The sequence below is a fragment of the Alternaria novae-zelandiae genome, assembly GCF_023758075.1.
Source record: "Alternaria novae-zelandiae strain BMP 2774 chromosome Unknown scaffold_11, whole genome shotgun sequence".
NCBI classification, from domain to species: domain Eukaryota; kingdom Fungi; phylum Ascomycota; class Dothideomycetes; order Pleosporales; family Pleosporaceae; genus Alternaria; species Alternaria novae-zelandiae.
The window spans coordinates 189,301-213,325 of NW_026056971.1; the positions used below are offsets into that span (position 1 = coordinate 189,301).

The following is a 24,025-nucleotide window of genomic DNA, read 5'->3' on the forward strand; positions in this document are numbered from 1 at the left end:
TGGTTTACCGAGAGTCCGCGCGCGATTGCTAGACGCGAAATCAAGAGGAGGAAGAGTGCGGGTGAACTTTTGGATAAAGCGAGTCCATCGTAGTGATGTATTGCTTTCGAAAAACTCTTTTCGCTCGTTGTCTCTGTTCTGTCCCAGGGCGGCCACCAAATCTATTGGATTGGCAATTATCAAAAAAAGCTAAAAGCTTGTACTTCATACACACTCACATGTTGCGTTTTGGTGGACTAGACGTACGTTGATGCAACAAAAACGCTTGCATGGCATGGGCATGGGCATAACACAACAACAAAACCGGGAGGCTGGTTCTGGGACGACGTTTTTCACCTGAACCATGTTTACTACTCGCGACGAAAGTTTTGACGTTTTTACATATGGCGCGTTAGAGCGATGACTTGTTTGTTTATCGTCTTGGTCTTGGGGGTTTTTGATTCATTTAGATTTTCATTCTAGGGGGCTTGAACGGGCAGGTACGCAGGCACGCAGTTAAGGCATTTCAGGTTGGTTGAGGGGATGAATGGGTTGACGAGGTACGTTTCTTTTGGGTGTACATAGCATTTGCAAAGTTTGGGGTTATGCATAGATATCAATGTGGTTGTTTGTCATGAATCTTGAATTTGCTACACTTGGAGTGACTGTTGTGTTGGTGGTAACTACTACTTGTGTAAAATGCTGTTTATCACACTAAGGATTAAACTGCTATCTGTCCCTTTTCTCTACCACCACTCCTCCACTTCCTCTGCTTCGTCATGCTTCTCGTGATCAATATCATGTATACAACTCTCGCAGTCCTAATCGAAGTTGAAGGCATTCTGATAAACCTTCTTCTCCTTCTCCTTCCGCGCCTGCACCCTCTTCTTCACTACATCCAACTCCTTGACAATCGCCGCATCACCGGGCGCAAGCTTGAGCGCCGCATTCAGATCCGCCAACGCCTCGTCCTCGTTCTTCTTGCCCGCCTTAGCCTGCGCCCGCCTGAAGAGCGCCTTTGCCTTGTCCTTATCCGTGATACCCTCGATGTCCAGCGCTTTGGTCGCGCTCTCCGCCGCGTCACTGTATGCACCCGTCTTGTTCTGCAGCAGCGCGCTGTTGGAGTATAGAGAGATCTTCAGGGCCTGAAGTTTAGGCCAGAGGTCTGCGGGGTCGTCGTCGAGAGGGGCGGGGTACTCGTGGAGGTAGCGGATACCTTTTGAGTATTTGGTAATGCCTAGTTTGAGGTCGCCTTTCTTGAACGCGTCGTTGCCCATGTCCTTTAGCTTGGTAGCAATCTCGAGTATCTCCTCGCCTTTCCATTCGTCGTCGCTGCTGGCTTTCTGGTCTTCGGGGAAGTCTTCGTAGGGGTCGCCGGTTGCGTCCGAGATCTTTTCTGTCGCTTTGTCGTAGTCTTCGCCGGTGAGCTCGCCGCAGTCGATGATGGTCGCGTCGTGGAATGGCTTATCTCCACTCTGCGTCTTGAGGTTCTCGATCTGGCGCACGATGCTCTTGCCGTTGATGACTTCGCCGAAGACGACGTGCTTCTTGTCGAGGTGCGGTGTGGGGACCGTGGTTACGAAGAACTGGGAGCCGTTTGTTCCTGGGCCGGCATTCGCCATACTAAGCAAGAACGGCTTGTCGTGGACCTTCTCGAAGTTCTCGTCTTCGAACTTCTCCCCATATATACTACAGAGGTGAAGATACCAAGTCAGCGTATGTCTCACATGCATTCTGTACGGCCACAGCTTACCTCTCACCCCCTGTGCCGTTGCCCTGTGTGAAGTCGCCGCCTTGGATCATGAAGCCCTTGATGACGCGGTGGAAGCCCGAGTTCTTGTAGTGCAGCGGCTTGCCGGATGCGCCTTCGCCTTTCTCGCCGGTACATAGTGCGCGGAAGTTCTCGGCGGTCTTGGGAACGATGTCGCTGTACTAAAGGGCTGTTAGGTTTTGTGTTTGAGTGGATTGGAATGTATGCGCGTGCAGAGTATGTGAGGTTGGGGAACGTACGAGCTCGAAAGCAACACGGCCGGCTTTCACGCCGCCGATGGCGATGTCAAAGAAGACGCGAGGGCGCTCTGAAGCTTGTTAGCAAGACTCTCTTGTGTTCTCAAAGCCTATAGATAGGCTTGTGTTGAAGTTACTTACTCGTGTCAGCCATGATCGCGGAATTGCTATAATTGTTGCGTGGGTATGTCGTAGTATGAGCGAAAGATATCAATGTTCAAGCACTGAAGATAGTGATGCAGTTGCAAGAGTCGGAGTTTATGTGCGAGGCTGAAGAAAAGCACGGTGATAGCTGTCCAGAACTTTCTACGGAAGCTACAGCCTACAGCCTCATGCCGCGCCAAGCCCGCCTTTACACATCCGTACGACATTGGCAGGCGCAACCAGGTTGACTAGATTCTTTAGGAAGACTGTACTATATTTATACAATAACAAAATGGTTCGCCTTAACAGCATAGTCACTGGTGAAGGTGCTTCCTTGAGCTTGTTGTGTCTTGTAAACATTGACATGATGCTCGCGATGAGGGGCAACGCGGGGCAGTGACCGGGCCTCGTCTTAGCTACACTCCGAAAGCTACACAGCAAGCCTCAGCGCTAAACTCGCAAACATCACCCGAACGGTCAGCAATACTGTCATGGTATATGCATCTTGATGTTATTAGACTTCCAGGCGCAAATCTACTCCTCTTTGCTCACCGATCCCATCCAGTTCGAAAATAATAGTAAGCTCAAAAAACGCCATTTGCAACCAGGTATCCCCGCGTGTAATAATAGAAACACTTTTCAAGCTGATGCCAACGCCAAAGACACAATCTCTATGCGTATAACATTACCGTCTTGCCGACATGGAGAAAGGGAGAGCTGTCGATACTAGCTCATTGTGTTCGTAGTGGTAGGTGAAACCACCCTGCAGTGTCCGTCGCAGCGCGTTCAGCCTCTGCAACTTCCACCACTTGTCAATTCTGACCTCCACATTCTTGTTGATCTTGACCTTCATCCTGCCCGCTCCGTAGGCCTTGCCAGTCTCTTCATGTAGAGCGGTAGAGTAGGCGGGGCCGCGCGATGGCTTCTCAACCGAATTGCGGATATCCGCGAAGGACGAGTGTAGTGCTTTGCGATCCTTCTTGGATATGCGGCGTGTCGAAACGTTGGCGAGCTCATCGAGTGTGTGCATGAGCTGATCCTGTCGCCGCCAGACTGTGTAGCGCTTCACTAATCGCTCGCCGTCGCGGACGTGCTCTGGGTCGTCGGAGTCTGCCTCTTCTTGCACCTGTTCGTCCTCTTCTTGTGGAGTGAGGGACTTTTCGTACAGGAGCGCGATGTTCTCGCCTGCTGCAATTTGAACACCAGAGTCGGCACTTTCAAGCTGCTCGACAAAGGCTTCCATCGCAGCTTCCGTTTCCTCTTCCAGATCATCAATCTCGGTTGCGAGGAGACCCCACTCTTCCAAAGCAGCAATCACAACATTGCCCTCATCCTGCGCGTCGATTGATGCGCCGTCAGACTCTATGATCTCAATGAAGAGGTTCATGATGTCCAAGATCTCATCGTCGCCAGCCCCAGCAAAGAAGGCAGTTGTGCCGAGTGTGTGGATTGCGTTTACTTTGATGGCGACTGAGGAAGAGGATTGTATCGATCGCTTGAGCTGGTCGGAAACGTCGTCGTAGATGCTATCGGAATCGAGAGTTACGGCAGTAACAGCGAGTGCTGGCGAGCGTTAGTAGAGGCCTATTCACAGTGTTTGCACGTGTACATACCTTTCAGTGCTTTAACAACCTCAGCCTCCGTCGTCTCCTGTCTAATGCTCTTAATCATCGACGAGACAAGCTCGTTCACATGTCCCTCAACCTCATCCCTCGCATAGCGGGCCATGAGTACGTGTGCGTAGGCATTCAGGCTTTCGGTGCGCCCTTCGGTGCTGCTGCGCTTGAGGTTGGTGATTTGTTCGATGCGCGTGTTGAGTTCGGCCTTCCACGCGTCTTCGGGTATGTTGATATCTTCGCCGTTGAGTACATCGTCGATGGATGCTGTGCTGTAAGGATGTCAGTAGATGATCGCGCGAGGATGGCTGACGCGATGATGTCACCGGTGCAGTCGCGATGTGGGGAAAACCAAAAAAAGTTATGTGCAGACTGAAACTCACCTCCAAGCAGTTCCGTCGCTGAAGCCATCTTCGTCTGAAGAGTCCTGGCGACTGCGACTGGCGGCGCGCGACTGTGCTGGCGAGCCCGCTGCCGACGTTGTTTTGGAGGCTGTCGTAGATACAACGCGCGAGCGGGCCTTGCGCGACATAGTCTTATGGCTCTCGAGAGCCTGTTTTCGGAGGTCGCGCATCTTGGGCTATGGGTGATAAAGTTCTGGGGAAACTGTAATATATGCCTGTAGAGGCTGAAGTTTGCTCGGTGTGGCGGGACCAAGGTTGGACTGCGGGGAAAATAAGTGAAGGCGCAGTTATTGAAACGGTAAAGACTCTGTGAACTCAATTGTGTAGAAATATAAGTGCGGTGTGAAAGACATGAGTATGAGTCAGAGCAAAAGTCAACCAAGGTATAGGTTGCAAAGGTACGAGGACGTGTGGTGGTGCAGGAGGCAACTTGCAAGTGTCAGATGTTCATCCATCCATACGACCTCTCCCGATTCCATGGCTGCCCAAAGTGCGCTAACCAAGACCTACGTCATTACAGTTCTGTCTTCTTCCAGACAATGTACCTAGGTTTACTGATCTCTTTCCTACCTTGCGGCAATGTTGAAGTATGTAGTACATCAGCAATCACCGTTATCCAGCAATCACCGTTATCCAGCAAACACCCAGCGCATCGCGACGATCTTGTGTAAGCTAAATGGCCGCATCGCTGATTGGCTCGTCCACGTCTATGTATTTTGTAGCATCAAGTGGGCCAGAACACCTAGCTCGCATGGCAGATACTTGGTCTTCACCTCGAAAGCCTGAACGACTAATTATACACTCGGAAGGAAGCCGCGCACAGTCATCGACGGACCGGTCGCGAGGGCGATGCACACAACATCTCAACCACTGTCCGACCATCCCCCAGCCCTATCTTGGCGTCACATACCTCCGATGGCCGATAAGGCCTTCTAAGACATGATTGAGGCTCAAGTGTTGCGATGCGGCGGCTCAACCATCGACCCGCCCAGTGTTGGAAATAGCTGCGGCGCAGACAGCGTTCGCGCAACCCACGACCGTTTGGTGCACCGCAGGATCTCTCGATGGATATGAATAGACAGCAGGATCACGGGGCCAAATGCCCCACGCCCGCCGTGTATTGCAAGCGGCACAACCACGTGGAGGCAGAACTGTGCCAGCAGCGGATCGCTCCCCGCGGCTCGGGCTGAGACGTGTTGCTGGACCTCGACCTCAGCCTCGGGTTTAATCTCCATCTGGCAACCGATGCGCCGCGGACATAGGTGTTAGGGTTGGTCATGGATGCGGCACAGAACCTTATCACAAGCTCAGTCTATTGTGCATACGGTCTGCGAACTTGTGTGCTTTGGGTGAGTGAGCGTCTCGCTTCACCTGGCCATCGGCTTATCTATGACAGCGGCAATGTTGGTCTCGGCACCACGGCACCCATGTCTTAACCCCCAGAACTTCACCATCAAAGCAGTGCTTCTTGCGACCCGGCATCTAATTGCAGGACTGTGAACCGAACATATACCCGTCACCGACGTAACGGTCGACGGCAACCAAGGCAGACGCCGCAACGTGGGAGATGAGGAAGCCTGCAAGGCTCATGCGGCACAGTACCAAGCCGCCACGCACGCAACCCCTTCCTTCGGGTTGAATGCACATCATTCATGCATCCTCATTGTTGGATTTCAAATACCCTGTTCCTTCCCCTTTGCATCGACGTCAGCTTGGTAAAGCGCACACGCACACACATACGCACAAGACAATGCGACCGCTATGGGGAGCTTGGACAGGGCAAGCGAGGCTTATGCGGCGCAGTCACCAACACACCTGTCTAGTCGACATACGGCAACTTATGGCGAGTCCGTAGGCAACCCGCATCTGGATCCTCCGCAATACGCGAGCAGGATCACGGGCAAGCATCAAGGATGTCAATCCTGCCTAGGCACCGTACAACGTTGTTGCAGCATCTCGAAGACACGATGTCACGATGTCCAAAGGCAACCTCCGCTGACTAACGTCTTTAGGCATCCAATGCGCGTAGAGAAAGGCAGAAGCGTACCTGCCTAAACAGCACGATCGTCAAAATAGCTCTCTGCGCAATCGAGATTGGTCTGCTCGTATAGTATGTGCAAGCTTACACTTTTCTCGCCATCCGGCCCGATTGATCAACAACATCGTATCAACCAACAAGAAAAATCTGATATTCTGCTACTACTGTTACTTGTAAAAGCGAGCGAGCAAGGTAGAAAAATCTAAAATAAAATAAAAATCAAGAAACTCCCAAAGCGCCCTCAGGGCTAGCCATTCTAGGCTCCGAGCCCGAATCATGTATATGCCCTGACCATGCGATGCTATGCAGAAAAACAAGACTCTAGACAACTGTGCAAACAATGCTATAACCAAAACGCAAATAAACGAGAGATCAATGCACACACCGTATACTCTAACCGAAACCCATGCCATGTCGTCGTTTAAGCCTCACCGCCTGTGAAATGTCTCCGGGTCAGGGGCCGGTGCTCCAAACAAGTCTCCGGTCCCACCAAGCAAGATGTCCTGCTCGGCAAGTTCCGCATTCGTGAAGTCGAGGAGATGTCGTTGTATTTGTTGCTGTTGTTGTTGTGGTTGTTGTGACTGTTGTAGTGGTGGTGGAGGCGGATGTTGATGTAATGAAGAATGCAAGCCTTGCTCTTGCGGGGCGTCCAACCAAGATAACGTTGCTGCAGAAGAAGAAGAAGCCGATGCAGTTTGAGTGCTCAAACGACTGATGCCCGCACTAGAACTCGCACCCCTGCTCCTACCACCCGCTCTATCACCTCTCCTCGACGGGCGTTTAGCGACCCTACCACGAGTAACGGTAGTAGTACGACTTCTCGTCGACATCATTGACGTCGTCCAAGTGATGGGTGCTCGTACAATCCCACTCCCACCACTTCGTACACGCTGACCAACCCTCCCCTCGCCCTGTTCTTGGCCCCCCGCCCCCTCCCTTGCACCCTCGTCAACCCTACACCCCAATCAGCGCCTCCTCTTTCCCATCCTCCCCCACTTCCCTCCCATACGTGAAGTAGACTCACTGGTGAGATCCTCCCGCGCCACCTCCTTCGGGCCATCCAAAGGGGAAGGCGCTCCGCTCCCCTGGTCTCCGCTTGGGAATGTCCATGTGGTGGAAGTTGCGGAGGTGCTCGACTAGATGGTCGCGTCGTGTGAAGCCTTTGTCGCCTACGCGGTTGCAGCGCGGTACGTTGCAGGGGTATTCTGGTGTGCCGACGCCGTGGACGGTGGATTGGTGGCGTTGCAGGTCTGCGAGGCGGGTGAAGTTTGCTGAGGAGGTGCAGGAGGCGATGTCGCAGGTCCATGTTCTGTGGGGGAGATTTGGTTAGTGGATGGGAATGGGGGGGAAGGGAGATGGAGTAATTACTTTGTTCGACTGCTGCTTCTGCTTTGATGTTAGTATTTCAACACCATGTTTCGATGTAAAGATGCTCACCTAGTCGGAGCTTGCGAAGAACTCATCCCTAGATCACCGCCGTGACTTTGCCAACCTCCAACGTCATACCCACTGGCTACTGGCTGTTGGTATCCAGCAGTCGGCGCAACATTTACAGGTTGCACGTAGTAGTCTGGGATGATCTGGTACGGTTGAGGTGGGTAACATTGATACTGTGCGTAGTATGTGTTGATCTGGGACTGTGTGTACTGAGGTACTGATGAAGCTGGGTAAGACGTTTGATAGTTGTAGTTCCCTTGGTCAGAAGAGGAATACTGGTGCTATTAGTCAAACCAAGTCACGACGACCAGATTGAGTATGGCTTACGCTGTATCCGGACATGGCGGGCGAAGGCGGTTGTTCCTGCTTCGGGCGTATCGTCTTCGTCTTCTTCGTACGGCTTGTAGTGCTAGAAGGGCGATAGACGGGCGCCACGGGCGAAGTGATGATGCGTAGCTTGTTTGGTCTGGATGCCTTTCTTGTGCTAGAGACGGACGTATGTCTTCGAGGACGCAGTTGAACTTGCTCAAGAGATCTATGAAACCAGAGTTAGAAGTTGTCGTTGATGATGCTGTTGCTTTTGCTATCCTGGAATGCTTTCGAGTCTTATATGAAGCGAGCATGATAACTCGTTCCCTCATATCGGCAAAGACCTTTCACTGCCACCCCAGAGCTTATGCTATAGACCCTCAAGAACCGCATCGACTCACAGGTATTTCGGAGGGAATGAACCGTCCGGGCGCCCAAAGCCATCTCCCTGAGGGCCGTAGTGTGCCAACATGGCGATGACGAAACAAAGTTAGAAGTGTCGTAAGGCGAGAAGTCGGATCAGGTTGTGGATTCGCTCGACAGGGCTTGACGATCGCGTCTTTCGTAAGCGTTGCGATCTCCTTGTACAAGGACCGCTACGCCAGAGGCCAAATGTGTGAATATAGAAGTCCAAGATTGCTGAGGTGGATGCGTAGGATGGCGAGGCGAAGCCAGTACCAGCTTGGTGGTACCCCACACAACTAATCGGTATAGGGCTGACGACCTAGTGTCCGTGCCGTCACCGGAAAATGTAATTGTAAGGTCTGGTCGCGGCGCGGGTGAATCAAAAGGCCTAATGTTGTCGTATGCTGTGGGAGAATTGAGGCGGTGAAATAGTGGTCTAGGTGTAGAGGTAGGAAGCACAACGAGGACACTGGTAGATCTGTGTCGTCTTATGGCGATGCAGGGCGAGTACCCCTAGGCCCCGATCCAACTTTAATTGAACTGTACCATCTCTTTCATTTGTCGTTGTCATGGCTTGGCAAGGCAAATAGCTGAAATAGTCCAATGCGTACACGTTGGTGTTCTGATCTTGGTGTACCGGGATATATGATAGGCATGGTTCACCGATTAACACACATGCGGGTAGGTCGATGGGCCCCGTGTGACTGGATGTGCATGCGTGGCTCTTGTTCGCGTACTTTCGTTCCGCGGTGTAGGAACGAACCCCTGCTACGCTGCAGAACGTGGCCTGGAGCCTAGCGATCGGCCTGAGGTCTATCATGTTTGACATGGTCGTTTCGCGATACTCCAGGCTCTTCCAGCTGGCTCTCGGTAACACACCCGACCGCTTGATCGCTCGAAACTATCAGAGCACTTGTGATGACAGCATGCCTTCGAAACGCATTGAGATCAAACATTGCTTGACCGCCCGTCTCCAAGCAGGTTAGCCGTCATCAAACGCCCATCTCGCGTCCTGTCTTCGTCTGTCTCTGCTGCTGCTGTAAGTGGGTCAATTAACCCGCAACCCGATGGACTTGGGCCGGCGCACGAATGCCGTAAAATGATTGATGCAGTAACCGCTCAACTCAAAGTCATGCACGAGTTAGTGCTGCCGGGCGTAACGGGGCGTAACTGAAGCTTGAACGTCGCGGAAGGATTCCTCGCTTAGGCGGCCAGTGACATGCGACCAGCCTCCTCCTGCAGCCCTGTAGGCTCCACCGATTGGGGGCGGAACCCAGTGTAACGTCGTCTGGACCAATTGAGCACATTCCGCAGCCGTTAGCCACATCATGTCAGATTACGCCCGGCGCTCAGACCGCTACAACATCCTTGGACGGCCAAATTGTCGCGGGCGGAGGGCCTGCACTTGGCAGGTGAGCCTCAATAAGTGCTATTTGATCCATGCATAATTGTCTCACCGTGACTTACAACTCGCGTGGTCGGTCGGGTGCCTGCGGGCGGACATTAATACGCACCGAAGATGCCCTGATGGAAGCGATTCAAGATCCGAAGAGCAAAAGTTGTTTGCCCTCAACGGGACCCATTCCAGGACTACCTAATACTTAATCTTAATACAGAACTCAATTACCCCAAGCCGAGCATGCGGGTCGGTAAGAAGAAAGCAGCCGACTGCTCATAGCTCATCTTCTAAGAACTTGTAGGCAAATCGGAAGTCAGCTTTCCTACGGTTCATCCTGCAATAAGGTTAGCACTGTATGACGTGCAGAAATAGCACGGCGTGGCGCGAGTTTGTAATACGGCAGCCCCGCGTAAGGCTGGTGGACAGAATTAGGTGCTTACCATGTGCTCTCATAGTCAAAGAAGCGGTACGTCCCCTGCTCGTAGTCTTCAGTGATTGCTTTTGGTTCTTCGTGGCGCTGGAACCATGTTTGATATTGCTTGTGAAATCTCCAGCTCTGCGACTTGAGTGCCTTCGCAGCCAGGTATTGCTGGTACGTGCCTTGGCGGTAGTAGAAGGCGTAGAAGAGAGCGTCCGTCTCGATGCGGGAGTACAAGCGAGGATCATCGAAGATGGGTAACGGCTCTTGCGGGTAGTGCGCGGGCGTAAACGGATAGGGATTCTGGGGTCGGTAGTGGCGCGGCGCCTCAGTATCCGCAGAGTCCGGCGCGGTGGCCATGGATGCTGCTAGCATGTGCTCATTTGGAGGTTTCGACGCAGAGGCGGATATGTCGTTCTTGGTCGCCTCAAACGTGTCCAGGAGGTCCTGTAGACTCGACGGTAGATGATACACTGATTCCTCTTCCTCCTCTTCTGCATGAGAATCACCGTTCGTTAGCGGCGGGGTGGCAGCCGATGGTTCTTCCTCTTCAACAGGCTCGGGAGCTGGTGTCCTTCTGCTGGACTTGGAGGCGTCCTCCGACGAAACGGCGCGCGAAAGGGTCTCCTTCTCCGCAGCAGGCGTCACGGGTATACTTGCCGCGGGAGCTGGCGATGCTTGTGCGGATTCGGCTGGCTGCGCGCGCGAGGCCAGTTGGGAATGTGTTATTGCCGGGGAATTCGCTGCACTTGCCCGTGCGCCGCCAGGAATGAGGCCTGACTGTGCTGCGGCCCCTCCCGGTGGTGGTGGCAGAGGAGCAATGCCCACTCCATTCTTATCGCTCGCGGCTGCAGCAGCGGCGGCCGAGGCGTACTTCAAGGGCTCGCCCGGCGTCCTTGTCGGTATCGGCGCGGGCTTCATCGCGTTGGCCGTGGTATTCGAGACGCCAGGTAACGGCGTGTGCAATGTTGCTAGTGCTGGTAATGGCGACTTCATCTGTGTCGAGGGCCGTCGTGCCTGTTGTTGTACTGCCTCTGTCGCTTTCGGCTTGGGTGCTGGCGGTCGCACGTCTGACTCGGGTGTGTCGTCTGCGATCGACTGCGACTCGTGTGAAGACACATGGTCCAGGTTCTCGCCCAGGCCAAAGATGGCCTCCTCCTCTTGCAGGTTGAAGTCGTCGTAAATTGTGTCGTCGTCCATGAACTCGGGGTCCTGATTGCTCTCGACGTAGTACTTGATGCTGTCCTCAATCTCCTTGACCTGTTCCGTCTCGACATTGCCATTCTCCAGCGCTCGATGCAGCAGGTCCAGCTTGCCCTGGTGCCATTTATTCCGCTCGACCGACTCTTCCAGCTCTGCCACGCGCTCTGCCTTGGAATTGTCCCCCTTCTTCGTCTTCTTGACGTTGGCATGTAATGTCTCGATCTCGGTCTCGATGGTCTCTATTTGGCGCTCCAGCTCCTCGTTCATCTGCTGCAGGAACTCGACCATCTCCATCTTCTCCTTGTCCTTGGGGTCGATTTTGGACGCTAATTGCAGGCCTTCCTTGGAGTATGCTTTCGTCTTCATCTCCTTTTCGACGGCCTTGAAGCGCTCCATTTGCTGTCACATGTCAGCGTCCCATCATGCCGGGAAGCGGCGGTCAGCCTACTGTCTCGATGAGCTTCCGGTGGTCGAGCAACGGCTTCTTGTCCTTGATCTCGGACATGGCAGCCCACGTCTTGATCTGGTCCCGCGAGCGCTGCAGCTTCTTGATCTCCTTCTTCAGTTGGTCCTCGAGCTTCTCCTTCTGCGAGGGGTTGCCCGTCTGCATGATCTTCTCATATATGTTCTCGAACGTCGCGACGCCTTCGGCGACTTTCTTGAAGCACTTGTCGATCTCCTGCTGGAGCTTGCGGGCGGCCATGGCGAGGGTCGAGCCTCGTCGTGAGGACTTTCGCGGTGGTTACGGCAATGATTGCGGCGCCGGAGGTGGCAGCGGCCGGGAGACAGTCGAATCGCGCGAGTGAGGGCGTCCGACGGGGAATGGCGTGGATGTTTGTCGTGGGCTGAATGCGGAGGCGGACGTATCGCATAGGTAACGCGATGCCACAGGGCTGGCCTAGCGTCCTCGCCAAGAGTGCGGCCACTAGCCACCACGATTGGCCCCACGCGTCGGGTTTCATCTACGCGTTCCACCCTCTTCCAGCCCCGTCTCATGATTGTCGCATGTCGCAATTCCCATGCGTGACGTCGTTGTGCTGCTGCCCATATCACCGTAAGGCTATCGCACGTTGAGCCACCCACGTTTCTCTCACCACGGCTGCTACCCCGCCATCATGAGGAGTACGGACCCCGCCTCCATGCACACGTAACCACGACTATACTAAGCGTGTCTAGCGGTGCTGCAGAGGGTCAAGTCGGCATCAGTCACGGTCGATGGCCAGTTGATCTCCTCGATTGGCAAGGGCTTGCTGGTCCTTGCTGCCGTCTCCAAAGACGACACGGAGAAGGATGTGGAGGCCATGGCTAGCAAGATACTCAAGGCCAAGCTCTGGGACGACGATTCCAAGGACCCGCCGGGCCGCGTATGAAGCCGATGCTTTTTCTCTCGGCTGAGACTGACACGTCAAGTGGAAATGCAACGTGACCGATATCCATGGCGAGGTTTTGTGTGGTATGTGTGAAACGCACTCTGGGACTCTTGCTTGTCTATGGCAGTGTTTTTGCTGCGGAATCGGTGTGCTAAATGGCGACAGTCTCCCAATTCACGCTACTGGCCTCTATGAAGAAGGGAAACAAGCCGGATTTCCACCAATCCGCAAATGGCGACCAAGCCAAGACACTATACCAAGCCTTCTTCAAGAAGGTCGGATCTCTCTATGAGTCCGACAAGGTCAAAGACGGACTCTTTGCCGCCATGATGGATGTTGCTTTGGTTAACGATGGGCCGGTAGGTTTGGATTATACCTGCCTAGATGGCGAGGTACAACTTAAGCATTACATTTCCTGAGTGTGTGCCGCTTTGCCTGCTAATGCTAATGGACATTGCTAGGTCACTATTCAAATCGACACCAACCCACCGAAGACGGATGCTTCAACCTCGGGTGCCCCAAACGGAAGCGAACAGCAGACAGTCGACGTTGATGACCGCAAGTAGCACGTATAGTACACATGCAGGCCTTGTACTAACTCTCGTTTCATTCGTAGTGGTCAACAACATGACCAAAATCACGCAAGAATCCAAGATACCGGTAGAGCGACTTGAGTAGATGCAAATACAATCAGCCGCTGTGTTTACGATCATCGAATTGCTTGTACCGAAAATGCGACTTGGTACATTACACCACGACGACGCGTCGTGATCAACACAGACCCGGGATATTGTCACCGCACCATCAGGAGACAATTACTGCTGGATAACAACAATGCACGCCGCCAGGCAAATACAACATCCATCTATACATGCTGTCTCACACCATATCCATTCCCACTGCATGTACAGACGCTGCTTATGTCAGACATACCGAACGTGCGCATCGGTTGCAACTCCAACCCGAGGATAGGGTTTGCCCCCGTGCCGATGCGCCACTGTCTTAACCGATATGCAGTTGGACAGAACCTTGCACATTACGCCCGGCAGCACGGTAATTAACTGGACTCGCGAATGACGGCGCGACATGCAGTTGGATTGAGCACCCACGCTGTTTGAGGTAGGGTATGCGAAAGCTGCTAACTCGCCGATAGATTGAAGAACTCTGTGCCAGTGACAGACCTATGGGAGAGCATACGGCTCTTCGTCGTCAGCACCGTCTAAATTCGTCGATGGGTTTTTAAGCTACAGCTTTGCCCTTGGCCAAGCACGACGAGCCATGATTATGTCTCATCGACAAATACGATCTCGCATGGATAAGTTGCTCGAAGATGGGCGCCTCTATCTTACCGCCAAGCTACCGTTGCAGAGCCTTCAGGTGACGCCTGCATGTCGATTGGTGGTTGGGCAGCTATCTCGACACCACCAAAGCGCGTGTAATGTCCGGAAACACCTGAAACGCATCCATATCGAACTCGCTGGGACTTTTGCTGACAATGATACTGACGTGTGACTGTATCCTACGCAACACACACCTCAAACGGACGTGTGGAATAGATTGCAGTGACAACCTATTCGAAGCTTGTCTGGCGCCTCGTCAACTCCACGTTTTGCTTCGCACCACAAGCTCCATTGCGGAAGTGGCAGTGTTGATTCTGAAAGAAGGACCCCTTCGACACGCATTCATGACAGTGGGCTGACTGACCCGCTACTTCCGGTGAAGAGACAAGGTTTATTCCTGCTTCTGCTTGGTAATACCTTCAACGCTTACCACGCCCATGAAGCTTCAGAATAGATCAGGCTTCGATGTGCCCACCACGTCAAGTATTCTGTCTGGTTTCTTCCCTTCGATAGTTGCACTTTCGACCTCTTTCACCACTCGTTCAAGCCCACGCAGCCGTTGGCTTTTCCTCCACGCCGCTTCTCGTGAGTTAATTGCGATTCAGCTTGCCGCTCGACGATTCCTGATTCGACACGTCTCTTGTTGGTCGACTGCACAATTGGAGGCTATTGGACTTTTGGGGGGCATATCCTGTAACCGCTCGGAAGGTTGTTCGGTTATAGTGGAGTAAGGGTATCGGAGTAAATCCCGCTGACTTATGACGTGTTCAAAGAGTGTTTCTGGTAATCAAAATTGTTTTCGAACGGCGGCCGCATCGCTCGAATGCCAACTCACGTTGGGAGCCCAGGATCCATCAACGGGCGCTGCTCACGGGGGACCCCTCTTATATGCTTCGATCGTCTAATGTCGCATCCTCAGCGCAAACCATGCATCTGGGTTATTACCCAATCTGGGTTGTTGATGCGAGGCTTGGCTTCATTCGATGCTCAACCCCGGTTTGCATCAGGAAAGCCAAATGTCTCGGCTGAAGGCCATAGAACTCGTTGCGTGTTATTTATGAAACGGACCATCTTCATAAATCCGCTCAACCAGACTCTAGCATATCCGCATACAGATTGAGAGAGCTCCCGATAACATCCACGATAGCCCAAGTTTGAGACCCTTTGAAGATCATCGCCCAGACCCTGAGCACCCCCGCGCTGAGATGTCGTGTAAAGTTGGGCGAGTCGGGCGTAATATCGGGCGGCACGGCAAACTCGGTCTCATCCAACATGCTTTTCACGATCGCAATGATTCTGTGCTCGTCTTCTGTGATGGGCGGGTCTGCTTCTGGTACCGACAGTGCTTCGAGCCACTTGCTCATGAGGTAGGCGCACTCGAGAGTGCACAAGGAGTGTTGGATGCTCCAGATGAACGATTGTGTCTTTGCCACGAGACGATAGCCGATCTTGATGGGTATAGAGAGTGCGTGAGCTGAATGGAGCACAGCTCTTGTAATCTTTGGCGAGCGTCTGATTGTAGGTCCGGCGCGGAAGGCATTGGCAATCAGTACAGGGTCGCGCGTCTCGAGAGCTCGACCTGCGGTATCCACGTATAGTCGTATGTATGCCAGTCGAAGTAACGCAGTTGAGTTAAAAGCGACAGGACCGTTCTGCGACATCGGGTCGAGCGATGATTCAGGATTTTGGCGCCATCCGGTCTGCCAGTTTCGTAGGGCATTTTCGAGCGACGCGACGTCTTCTGCGCTCAGATCACCGGGTCCTTCAAAGCGACACCGGGCCACTTGTCTGAGGAAGAAAACATGCTGTATCAGGGCGTGTATCAATGCGTAGTTTCCAGATGACGAGTTGACCTCGGTGACGTCGCGGCCTTGCTTTGTAAACAGACGTTTCAATGCATCCTGGAACAGGACCTCAGGCGCACTTTTCTTCCTCGCTTCCCTCCACAAAGCCTCCGTAGGAGCCTTGAATTCAGCGGCACTGCACGGCAAGGGCAACTTGACCTCGCTCGTTAGCATGAATGGAGGAATGTTGTAGACAATGCAATGGAGGTTGGAGAAGCCATAGACGATGAACTTGGTCCTTTTGATCGTTTCGCGCCGAATCCAGTCCGACCATGAGATGGTCTCATGGAGAGGATCGGTTTCGAGTCCGTCATCCCGAATGAGGGTAGCTAATATGCTTTGGATTGCTAAAGCCTCTCTGAGAATCTCTTTGTGTTTTGCCCAAGTACACAGTGCCATGAGCAAGAGTAGTGCCTGAGCGGTCTGCATGAGATCTTCGCCAAGTACAGGGACATCAGCCTGGGAAGGTAGGCCCAGCGGTCCCGAGACGGAGCCCTTACGTTGAGGGCTACGAGGGTCGCTCGGATGATTGTGGGGCGACGAGTGATCCGACTCAGAATGATGCTGGAGCTGCACCAAGCGCGTATCCCGTTTCCTGATACGGTGCGTCGCAATTGCTTTGCTTACATTGAACAGCTCGACACCCTTTTCGCCCTCAAAAGTGTATTGCGCACCGATAGCCGCCAATGCTAGGAGCAGCTCTATCGAACATGTCTCCACGGACATTGTGGGTATATGGAGGAAAGGCATGTGCTCGTGAAATCCGTTGATATATGCAGCAATATATCTGCACAGTGCTAATCGAGTTGGTAGAACGAAGTCGCTGGGTATGACCATGGAGAAGGGCTGGAGCATCTCGAGAATTTCCTGCCGATCCTCATGTGAGATATCTGCGAATGATCGTTTCCGAGCGGATTGATCGTCTGGCTGCAAGGAAGGGAAACGAGAACCGAAACGTGAAAGCGACGGCGGCTCTTCTAATTGGGTTGGTCTCCAACCATGTGTAGGCGCTGTTGTTCCCTCTGGCTCGGTCGCCATTTGTTGACCGTAGCCAAATGAGTCTGGAGAGAAGAACGGCATGGGCTGTTCGGTGTTGATCAGGGACGCAAAGTGGTACGAATTTAGTGGTTCACTGTCAAGGAACGAAGTGAGACTATCCAGTGACTCTCCAAAGGTTGACTCATAGCTATGAGCAGACGGCTCTGTGAGCAAGGTTGAGTGTGGGCCTTCAACACTCGCGGTTATCGTGCCAGCATGCGAAGGCATTGGGGTTGGCATCGCATCATGAGCGGAGCTGTTTGCCATATTACCTTGAAGAGCTTGATACTCGGCAGCCATGGACAAGGCTGTCAAAGAGTAGGGGCTGTTATGCCCGAAGGTCATAGAGGCGTGTGACATTGCGGGTTGTTGTAGCGACGATTGCATGTCCAAAACAGCAGGCGAGGACATCATACTGGGTATTTCGGGCACTGGACGCCCAGCATCGAAACTTGATCGCATGCGCTTGTGCGGCCGAGTCTCGACCGAGCCATATGTATCTCCAGCGGGAGTATGCTGGTGATTTGGCTGTGTACTCTGCTCTTTGCGATGAGTGAGTCGCTCATGGCGAACGAGCAGGTCACTTGAATCGAGCTTTTAGCTGCTGCCGTAAACGACGCTGGACGTATCATACCTGCGTGTGAATGAATAGTTGCATGCTGCGCAGCTGAAGGGCTTCACACCGCTATCTTGACGCATATTAGAATTGGCTTACGACGCGAGTCGCACGACTTACGAATGCGCTCATGACGCTGGAGATGCTCCAGCCTAGCAAAGGCCCGTTGGCAGTGTGGACATTGGAATCGCTTTTCCTTCTTCCCCGGTTGAGCTTGCGGGACCTGCTCTTCACTGGTACCGGCTTCCATCAAACCAATCGCGACGCTTTCGCTCACACAGGGCCCAATTGCGACCGGCTTAGCAGGCGATAGCCGAGTTTTGGAGCAGCCTGAGCACTTAGACGAAGTTTGGAGACTGCAAGTCGTGTTTCACGAAGTCGGGTCGTGAGATTGTGGGGAAAGGAATGAAGCGCGGGGACGCGACGGTTCACATGCGGGGTGCTGGGAAGAGGTGGGAAAGCCACCAATCACACGTGTGACATGTACCCACAGCCCGGGATGCACGCATATTGATAGAATGTATAAGGTGGAAGATGTTGTTTTGACACTTTTGCGCAGAAGCAAGGTATGGAGAATGGTGGTATTGCTACGATCACTGTCGAACAACTCGTCCCTGCCCGGGCCGGATGATCCCGGGTGCCACTTGCCCCAGCCACAGTCCAACGCGAGGCGACGCGTCTTCTGTCCATCGTCACAAGCCAACAATCTTCACGCCTTCTTGCTCCTTTCGCCCAGTTCTCGCGGCATCTCGCCTTTCTCGGCCATGTCATTCAGGACCTTCTCAGCTGTCTTCATCGCGTCGACCCCAGCCGGCACACCGCAGTATGTTGTGGCGTGAATGATGGCTTCACGGATCTCAAGCTCGGAAAGACCATTGTTCCTCGCCCCGCGCACATGCACAGCAAGCTCGGGGGCGCGATTGAGTGCCATGAGCATGCCGATGTTGATCAGACTTCTCTGCTTCTTGTCGAGACCTGGACGTGTCCAAGCGTATCCCCAGCACATCTCGGTGACGAGCTCCTGTCCGGCTCGTGAGAACTCAGTGGACCCGTTCTCCAGCGCGCGATTGACGTATTCATCTCCCACCACACTCCGTCTCATCTTCAGCCCTTCATCGAAGAGCTGCTTGTGTAGCTCGTCGAGCTTCGGATCGGTCGACATGCTGGCGGTCGGTTGCTTCGAGGTGCGATGGCAGCTGTTGCGGCTTTGACGTGAAAGAGGGTGTCTATCTCAAGACGAATTCACAGGATGAGAATGACGATAGTCTTTTTACTGCGCGTTTGTAGTACTAGCACTGTAAAAAGCTAACAAGACTGGCATGCTTGCCCCGCGATAGTAGCTTCATCCCACGGTTGCCCGCCCTCGGCATTACCCCAAGCATCCCCAACCTTCTCCAACTTCAACATGGCGCTAATGCGACTAGTCACACACAGCACATCGAGATCCAGCGACATCGGGTATGATGACGATGGGGTGTCACAGCCCAAGTTGCTGCTCACGCGCCGTTCGATTTAGGTTGCCAGTCTTCCTGGCCACCGAGGTAGCGATACACCACCCGCGAGTCAAGATCTCTACAACGCGGATCGTTGGCTGCCCCATCGTATGTCTGTAGTCCAACGTCACCCAATACGTTTCTCGACCCTACTCGCTTCGCCATATCAACTGCCAAACCGAAGTCTTTGCGCATCAGCTGCACTTTGAATCCCTGCTTCCAGCCTCCTGAGGACGGGGCTTCGGGGTATACATGTGGGACAGGGCAAAACTTGTCGCAAATCGTGTTCTGGGCAGTACCCGCAGCGTATACTTTGGCCAGAGTGCGGGGATCCAGTCCGCTGCGCATTCCCATGTCGAAAGCCTCAGAGCAAGCTATGGCGATGATACCCGATAGGTAGTTATTCGACAGCTTCGCTGCAAGCCCAAGGGATGGACCCCCGCAAGGTATCACTTGCCCACCCATCAACCCCATCAGATATGTGAGGCGCTCAAGATTTGGGTCCGACTCTGCACACCCTAGAAAGAATGCGATCGTGCCTTTGATGGCTCCCACTACGCCGCCACTCACCGGAGAGTCATAGAACGACGCAGAGGGAAACTCAGCGGCAACGTGGTCCTTCACAGCGAGGCTGGTTGCCGTGTCTATTGTCGAGCAGTCGATGAGCAGCTTGTTCGAGATGTCGGTGCTGCATACGCCGTTTTGGGGGTCGAGATATACGGATCGTACATGTGCACCTTCAGGCACCATGCTTACAACTGTGTCCTGGCACGTCGTTAGCTGCCATTTTCGCACGATGGCGTCTAGACTCACGACTTGTTGCGCAACGTCTTTGGCGCTTTTTGCCTTCAAGACTCGACCAGGAAACTCTGCACACGCATCGTCTACCATCTGTTCGACCACATCATAAACCCAAATGCGCGATTCCTCAGGCAACTTGTTGGCAAGATGAGAAAGCATTGGTTTCCCCATAGCCCCGAGGCCGATGAAGCCCAGCTTTTTAAACTCGTGCGAATGCGTCATGACGAATGCGTGTGCCAGGTAGAGGTAGGGGATTGACTTGAAGCCGAGAGTACTTTCAGGAACGACAGAGAGCTAACGTCGAGTAGGAAGTTGGTGTGTATACGAGACCTGGAAATTTTGGGAAACAAGTCACGTCAACACAACCATCAGAACGCGTCGTGAGCGTGCCGCGGCTGGTGAAGCGGGGTAGAGATTTCTCCAACGGATAACGACGCACTAATCCTGCCCACTCTTTCGCCAACTCCTAGTACCCCCATAGGTACTTTGGTAGGCTGAACGATGATCTCACGTGCCATCTCCACCTGAGGCTATCCTTCTCAACAGCCATAGTCTTGCAACCTTGAGACAACATCATCTACGAAAAGCTCCATCATCCTTGAAAAATGTCTGCTATTGTCTCGCAAAAGCAGTCCGACCATGCAGCGGCGGCCGTTGTCACTGTGCACGCGTTATCGTGTGGTCACTTTTCTCTTCCAGAGTACCAATTCGTACACCCTGTTAGTCGAGATGCACGCCGGACCGTACCTTCGTTAGCATTTCTGATACAGCACTACAATCAAAACACTAAGAAGACGACACGAATCGTGTTCGATCTAGGCCTGAGGAGAGACATCAAGAGATACGCGCCACCAATACAAAAGCATGTCGAGACGAGGCAACCAATGAGTACCGATCCGGACGTCACCAAAAGCCTCGCGAGAGGCGGGCTAGCACCCGAGGATATCGATTATGTGATCTATTCGCACGTAAGTCACACGACCTCGCTTTACTGACGGTAAGTAACGTGGCTACGGCAGGTGCATTGGGATCATATTGGCGAACCTCGAGACTTTCCCACATCTAAGTTCGTCGTCGGTCATGGCTCACTTGCCTTGCTTAATGGCACATCGTCGTCTTTGCGCGGTGGCCATTCTTTCTTCGAAAGTGATCTTCTGCCAGAAGAGCGGACCATTGGACTGTCGGAACCTTCGGCAAACGTGTTGACGAAGCACGACTCATGCAGGGCGACGGGCGATGTCAACTTCGGTGGTTCCTGGCAAACGCACGGAAACCTCCCTCAGACTTTGGATGTCTTCAATGACGGCTCACTGCTCATCGTCAACGCACCCGGTCATCTACCAGGACACATCAATCTTCTTGCTCGGACATCTCCTGATCACCAAATTTACATGGGCGGAGATGCATGTCACGACAGACGATTGTTGACTGGCGAGAAATCGATTGGAGAGTGGAACGATGCTCATGGACAAGTCTGCTGCATACATGCCGACAGAAAGCAAGCTGAGACGACGATTGACAGAATCAGAGCCCTAGAGAGAGACGGCGTCGAGATCATCTTTGCACACGACGTCGAGTGGGAAAGCGATCCAAAGAACAAGACGCGCTTCTTCGGCGCGGAGCAAAGCATGGATGGTTAGTCGTTATCGTTCAAGACATGACCTAGCAATTGTTCTGAACAGGATATTGGTATACCGACCGCCTCTCGCACCTGCCACATTGTCGACTCGCAGTATGGGGAATCCCAGCTTACTCGCTACAGCTGTAATCCTTCTCGTTCGGCCACCAGGTGGTGTGCTGATCCCTGCGCTTCCCCACACAACGGAGTTGGGGAAATGTGGGGCTTGCTGGCTCACCACCACCACTATCAACCATCCTCGGATACCCGGGTTGAGGTGCGGCAGACAGAGCAACGCAGACTGCATCCTCGGAAATAGCAAAACAAATACTACTCGCGCTCATGTTCCAATGCCGATATCTTATATGACGTCCAATAGCTCTCTGAGCGAACTGTTCATACACTCATCATTACTCAAAACCTTGATGTGAAACATTAATACTATCACAAAGCATGTCTCTCTCACCAGACCAGCAGCGCCTAAAAGAGCGCTTCGACACCGAGCTCGGCTCCGCAGCCTACGACGAATCCTGGGCGCGGATGCTCAAACACTCACCAGAGATGTTCGCAGCATCCCTCCGCTTAACAGCCATACCAAAGCGAAGCAGCCATCTATCACCCAAAATCCAGTCCCTAATCTCCCTCGCCGTAAGCGCATCATCAACCCACCTCCACGTCCCCAACATCCATCGCTACACCCGCGCCGCCCTATCCGCAGGCGCCTCCCGCGCCGAAATCGTCGAAACACTGTGTCTCACATCCACCCTCGGCATCCATGCCTCCACAGTCGGCGTCCCAATCCTCTTCGAAGTCCTCGAAGAGCGGGGCGAAGCCATGCCAAAAGGCATGTCGAACATGAGCCCGCAGCAACTCGCACTAAAGCAGGATTTCGAGACGAAGCGTGGGTACTGGAACGCGTTATGGGAGGAGATGCTGCTCATCGCACCCGAATTCTTCGACGCGTACACCGAGTTTAGTTCTGTGCCGTGGACGAACGAGGGGGGCAAGGGCGTGCTTGAACCCAAGGTCAAGGAGCTGATATATTGTGCGTTTGATACGGCGGCGACGCATATGTATAAACCGGGGCTGAAGCTGCATATGCGGAATGTGTTGAATTATGGGGGTACGAAGGAGGAGATTATGGAGGTGTTGGAGTTGGCGACGTTGTTGAGTATTAGTACGTTGGATGTGGGGTTGGAGGTGCTGGAGATGGAGATGGGAGGACGGTAGCGGCATGGAATGCTAACTTAACGACGAGCACGGAGCCTACATCGATGTTGGATCCCCCACTTTGCATGTTATCCATGTAGTGTTCATAACCGTTCAGTCTGTTCATGTATGAGGTGAGCATAAAATTCTAGTGGCATGTATTACATTTGATCGGCGTTTTATGAAGGCTGCTTGGCAGCAGATCTATTGTACTCAAAAATATCCATTACCGACCACCTCCTCCCCAGGTGGCTTTCCACAGGAATCGCGGTGGCTTTCCGCACAGAAATCGCGGCCTCACCGGCGCGTTGCCCGCAACTTCAAGCGTCGTTATATACAGCGACAGAATCGATCCCATGAGATGATATCCGTTCCGTCTAGCCCAGTAGATCGGATTGCTGCTCCTTAGGAATTCGTATTCGCATTCGAGTCCGCGATTTTCTCGGCAGACATCCCATGCTTCGTGCAGAATGTCGAAAACATGCTGGCTAGGCGCCGTGTGCTCTATGATCAGAGAGAACGTACGCATGCTTTCCTTGAGATTGTTGAAACCCATCGTAGGGTTCTTCTCCCAATAGCCAGGTATCGTGTATTGCCAGCTGTGGCTATTCCCACACGCACGAGTGTAGGATCCGTACCATTCTATCAATTCCAAGGCGTACTCGCTCAGGTTGTACTCTAGTTGCAGACCGGGCTGGGAGATCTTGTCGCTTAGTGTCATCTCGTCTTTGGCCTCGATACGAATTTCCGGAACGCGATGTAGCTGATCGTGGCATTTGCGTACAAGACCCGATAGCGCCAGAAGCTCCGATCGCTCTTCGTCGCAGAGGATTGTAGTAGTGCCTTCTGATGTTGAATCCTGGAGAGCCCTGTTGAGCGTGTCGAAATTTGCGGAGAAAGTAATCGCGAGGATTTCGAGGATGTATCGCTGCAGCTGCTGAACTTGACTATTTGGCTTTTGAGCCTTGGGAGGAGCGCAGTGTCTTATTTCCTTCGGTGGTAAGCCCAGAGGCACGCAGTTTTCACCTTGTGATGTATAAGAAGGAAGTGACTTTGAGGCAGTGCCACCAGTTTTTGGACATTTTTTATCCTCTAGTAGACTTTGTTGTTCGGCTGTGTCGTGTAGCTTTGAGAGACGGTAGCGTCCGAACGGTCCAAGATTGATGATCGGCATGGTCGCGGCGTTGGGAAGGTTAGATGGGCTGCAATATGTTGAAAGAAGTGTGTTTCGTTGAAGCTCGTAGAGTCTTTCTGTATCTCGAGCCTGCCCAGGGCAGTATTCGCTACCAAAGAACTGTGTATGTGCATGTGCAACCCTGCAGCGAATGAGAAGTAAC

General features: G+C 53.1%; 9 protein-coding genes across 9 annotated transcripts; 2 read left to right on the forward strand and 7 right to left on the reverse strand.

Annotated features, from left to right (window-relative positions):
• Positions 1 to 800: 800 nt before the first annotated feature.
• On the reverse strand, positions 801 to 2,140 carry CPR6 (peptidyl-prolyl cis-trans isomerase cpr6; the record flags this gene model as incomplete). The annotated part of the gene is made up of 4 exons (XM_049399482.1): positions 801 to 1,668; positions 1,733 to 1,911; positions 1,990 to 2,057; positions 2,128 to 2,140. The coding sequence occupies 4 exons, from the start codon at positions 2,138 to 2,140 to the stop codon at positions 801 to 803; spliced, it is 1,128 nt and encodes a 375-aa protein (XP_049254495.1).
• Positions 2,141 to 2,815: 675 nt separating this feature from the next.
• On the reverse strand, positions 2,816 to 4,320 carry J4E88_005851 (uncharacterized protein; the record flags this gene model as incomplete). The annotated part of the gene is made up of 3 exons (XM_049399483.1): positions 2,816 to 3,693; positions 3,744 to 4,018; positions 4,130 to 4,320. The coding sequence occupies 3 exons, from the start codon at positions 4,318 to 4,320 to the stop codon at positions 2,816 to 2,818; spliced, it is 1,344 nt and encodes a 447-aa protein (XP_049254496.1).
• A 5,691-nt stretch (positions 4,321 to 10,011) lies between these two features.
• Positions 10,012 to 12,062, reverse strand: J4E88_005852 (uncharacterized protein; the record flags this gene model as incomplete). Its single annotated transcript, XM_049399484.1, has 3 exons — positions 10,012 to 10,072; positions 10,179 to 11,758; positions 11,808 to 12,062. The coding sequence occupies 3 exons, from the start codon at positions 12,060 to 12,062 to the stop codon at positions 10,012 to 10,014; spliced, it is 1,896 nt and encodes a 631-aa protein (XP_049254497.1).
• Positions 12,063 to 12,474: 412 nt separating this feature from the next.
• On the forward strand, positions 12,475 to 13,295 carry J4E88_005853 (uncharacterized protein; the record flags this gene model as incomplete). Its single annotated transcript, XM_049399485.1, has 5 exons — positions 12,475 to 12,481; positions 12,536 to 12,723; positions 12,770 to 12,812; positions 12,895 to 13,088; positions 13,191 to 13,295. 5 exons carry the CDS (start codon positions 12,475 to 12,477, stop codon positions 13,293 to 13,295), a joined length of 537 nt encoding a protein of 178 aa, XP_049254498.1.
• A 1,859-nt stretch (positions 13,296 to 15,154) lies between these two features.
• On the reverse strand, positions 15,155 to 17,179 carry J4E88_005854 (uncharacterized protein; the record flags this gene model as incomplete). The annotated part of the gene is made up of 1 exon (XM_049399486.1): positions 15,155 to 17,179. The coding sequence occupies one exon, from the start codon at positions 17,177 to 17,179 to the stop codon at positions 15,155 to 15,157; it is 2,025 nt and encodes a 674-aa protein (XP_049254499.1).
• Positions 17,180 to 18,276: 1,097 nt separating this feature from the next.
• Positions 18,277 to 18,729, reverse strand: J4E88_005855 (uncharacterized protein; the record flags this gene model as incomplete). The annotated part of the gene is made up of 1 exon (XM_049399487.1): positions 18,277 to 18,729. The coding sequence occupies one exon, from the start codon at positions 18,727 to 18,729 to the stop codon at positions 18,277 to 18,279; it is 453 nt and encodes a 150-aa protein (XP_049254500.1).
• A 334-nt stretch (positions 18,730 to 19,063) lies between these two features.
• Positions 19,064 to 20,083, reverse strand: J4E88_005856 (uncharacterized protein; the record flags this gene model as incomplete). The annotated part of the gene is made up of 2 exons (XM_049399488.1): positions 19,064 to 19,825; positions 19,874 to 20,083. 2 exons carry the CDS (start codon positions 20,081 to 20,083, stop codon positions 19,064 to 19,066), a joined length of 972 nt encoding a protein of 323 aa, XP_049254501.1.
• Positions 20,084 to 20,745: 662 nt separating this feature from the next.
• On the forward strand, positions 20,746 to 22,709 carry J4E88_005857 (uncharacterized protein; the record flags this gene model as incomplete). Its single annotated transcript, XM_049399489.1, has 3 exons — positions 20,746 to 20,829; positions 20,881 to 21,496; positions 21,949 to 22,709. 3 exons carry the CDS (start codon positions 20,746 to 20,748, stop codon positions 22,707 to 22,709), a joined length of 1,461 nt encoding a protein of 486 aa, XP_049254502.1.
• A 205-nt stretch (positions 22,710 to 22,914) lies between these two features.
• Positions 22,915 to 23,862, reverse strand: J4E88_005858 (uncharacterized protein; the record flags this gene model as incomplete). The annotated part of the gene is made up of 1 exon (XM_049399490.1): positions 22,915 to 23,862. The coding sequence occupies one exon, from the start codon at positions 23,860 to 23,862 to the stop codon at positions 22,915 to 22,917; it is 948 nt and encodes a 315-aa protein (XP_049254503.1).
• Between the last annotated feature and the right edge of the window lie 163 nt (positions 23,863 to 24,025).